The 3,069-nt window shown below is 30.3% G+C and overlaps 1 protein-coding gene across 1 annotated transcript; it reads right to left on the bottom strand.

Moving 5' to 3' along the window:
• Nucleotides 1–2,481: 2,481 nt before the first annotated feature.
• LOC21402100 (auxin-induced protein 15A) lies at nt 2,482–3,069 on the bottom strand. The gene has a single exon (XM_010095444.2). The coding sequence runs from the start codon at nt 2,981–2,983 to the stop codon at nt 2,588–2,590; it is 396 nt and encodes a 131-aa protein (XP_010093746.1). The 5' UTR covers nt 2,984–3,069; the 3' UTR covers nt 2,482–2,587.

Below are 3,069 nucleotides of genomic sequence, written 5' to 3'. Positions count from 1 at the left end.
TTAATGTGATTCTCCCTTGTTGAATTTTACATGCTTATGGTGTAATGCTTAAATGATGGAATCAGATTTTTTGTGGTTGTGTTATGCAAGCTCAAACAACTGCCTTATTACTTTTTCACTCATATAAAGTTCTGTTTATTTTATCAATTTAAATTTAAAATTTAAATTTTATTACAATAAAAAGTTTTAAAAAAAATCACATTAAATTTTTTTATTACAATAAAAAATTCTCACATAAAGTCACATATTAACTCAAATTAAAAACTTCGTTCACTTCACGGATTTAAATTTTTAATTCGAATTGAGATGTGACATTTTTTTAGAATTTTTTACTGTAATAGAAAAAATTAAATGTGACATTTTTTAAGAATTTTTTATTATAAAAATTAAAAATTAAAAATTTAAATCGGTAAAATGAACGAAACTTAAACGTGGAAGCCATTACGTTTTCACTACCTTATATGTAGTGTCAACATTGTGACGGCAGCGTTTAGAGCTGCTCTTGTATGAAGAGCTTCTTCGTCAACAAAAAAGAAAGGAGAGAGTGAAGTGCTTGACTCATACCCTCATTCTTTATTGTTATTATTAAAAACGTCAACTTCAACTAAGACCGATTATTGTTATTATTAAAATATATATATATATATATATATATATATATATGTATGACTTCTCAAAAGGGAAAAGAAGAAAATTAAGCAAAATGGTGTGGGGCCTAAACCCATTAATTGCGGAAAGATTTGTATAGGCTCATATAAACGACATAATTTTGGACCTTACTTTACTTATAGTGTTATAGTCAATTTCAATTTTCATATTTACATAAATGACTAAATCGAGGAAAAACAACGTTAGGCAGAATTAGAGGAATGTTCATAAGGATATGTACCCTTTTTCTTTTTAAATCAAGCTAAGAGTAACCCAACTTTAAGAAAAATAAAACTTTAGGGTACAAAATTTAAACATAGAATTAAGTGGAAAATGTTTTCTAAATTTCTCAGTAACATATTTACAGAGTATATAATTGTTGTACCAAGCAAAATCTTTCAAATATTCCCGGTGATATAAGTTAAAAATTTATTTATTGGCTATTTATTAAAGTAGGTGGCTAGAACCCATCATGATATCATCCCTCTGCAATTTCTTCTTTTTTTTTTTTCTCTCTACTTTGGGAGCTTCTCTGGTAAAAATAAAAATAAAAATAAATAAATTATTAGTAGTTTTTTATTTTTAATCCTTAAATTTGTATTATAAATTATTAATTTTGTATATTTTTTTTTAATTTTATATGATTTTAACTGATTTAACAATTAAAAATTGACACTACTAGTGAGTATAAAGAAACTCTCTTTCTCATTTATTTCGCAATGAATGAAATTTTCTCTTGGAAAAAACTTCTAGAACTATCTGTGGCACACTCCTTATATTTCTTCTATATGCACAGCCAAATTCGTTGGCATCTTTGTATCTTAAATGAAGTTCATCCTTTCACATTTTCCTGATACAGATAAACGCCAGTTAAGGTTAAGAAAGTAGTGCAACTATATATACTATAGGTTTAAACACTTGTATAATATTTGCTTCTTGGCAAAAAACTCCTCTATAGAATGACAATATTCTCACAACTCTTCTCTTTCTTCCATTGAAAAATACATTCTTTAAACCCGCTTAAAATTAAAAAGCAAAACATGAAAAAAAAAAAAAAAAAAAAGGGTTGAGAAAAAAAAACTCCGATCCGATGATTGGTTTTTTTTTTTTTTTTGACTTTACCCTGTTTTGTTCTCAAACTTCATACTCAGTTCGTTTTCTTCTTCCATATAGTAATTATAACAGTAGCTTTCTCTTAAACTAAAATCTCATCTCGTCTTAATTTAGGCCTCATTCAGTTACGGATTCGAGTTTTCATGTTTGGTAGAGGGATTCGTTCCCTAATTCGAATCATGATTCGTGATTCGCTACGGTATTTTCTCTCACAAAAAATTCACGTAAATCGAAAATAGTTCGAATCACACGGTTTGAATCCTCCAACTAAAATTTTAGGCCTCATTCAGTTTACGGATTCGAGTTTTTAATTTGAGTTGAGATATAATTTTATGTAAGAGTTTTTCACTATAATAAAAAAATTAGATGTAATTTTTTGTGAAAATTTTTAACTGTAACAAAACTTGAATTGAAAACTCAAATTGATAAAATGAACGAGACTGTAATGATTATTTTCCAGTTATTCTATTAATTAGTTTTGTTCTAACATAATATAAACTTTCAAATGGACAGTTGGACACTACAGAAACAAATTTCTAGTTCTTTGATGTTCATTAATTTACAGAAAGTTCGTATCTGCTTGGAACATGGAAATTGAGTCACAAAGAGAAATGATCAAAACTAGCTCCAGGAGGATCAAGATTCAAGAGCTGTTTGCACTTGCATATATGTTTTATACATGTTGCCCAAAAAAAGAAAAAAAAAAAAAAAAGAAAAACATTCACAAAAGAAAACCACAACAGTCCCTTGAACTAATTAAAAAAAAAAAAAAAAAAGAGAGAAAAATCTTTCTGTAATCTCTATTCTACCCAACAAAATTTACAAATTACAGAAACTCCTCAACAATTTCTCCAAAGTCGAACTTACCGTTGCTACATTCGACGGCACTGACGACCTCTTGAAACGTCGAGACACTGCATGGGACGACAAGGCCATTCCTCTGCTGAAACCCGAACTCGTTGTAGGCTTTTTCCAGCAACATCTTGAAGAGCGGATGAGAGAGAAAGTTTGTCGGAACGACAAATCTTTGTCTCTCATCTCCAACGTAAACGGCCAGAAACCCAGTTGGGGTTTTTGTCGTTTGAGAGCCATCTTCTTCGAATTCCCCTAAAAGACACTCACGGTGTTGTGATGTCGGCTCTCTGTCCATCGTCCCTGCGACTCCCATGACCTTCACTTTCTTGGCCAGTTTTTTGAACGACACTATCTTCTTTCCCAACATGTTTTAGAGAGAGAAAGATGGAGAGAGAGAGAGAGAGAGAGAGAGAGAGATCTGGAGAGGAAGAAGAAGTTGTTTCATCCGGGTTT

The sequence above is a fragment of the Morus notabilis genome, unplaced genomic scaffold (genome assembly GCF_000414095.1).
Source record: "Morus notabilis unplaced genomic scaffold, ASM41409v2 Scaffold794, whole genome shotgun sequence".
NCBI classification, from domain to species: Eukaryota; Viridiplantae; Streptophyta; class Magnoliopsida; order Rosales; family Moraceae; genus Morus; species Morus notabilis.
The sequence above is the reverse complement of the archived record's forward strand: the minus strand, read 5'-3'. Positions and strand labels throughout refer to the sequence as shown.

Bases quoted from the DNA above. Each gene is read 5' to 3' on its own strand.
- LOC21402100 (XM_010095444.2), bottom strand. From the start codon at position 2,983: ATGTTGGGAAAGAAGATAGTGTCGTTCAAAAAACTGGCCAAGAAAGTG.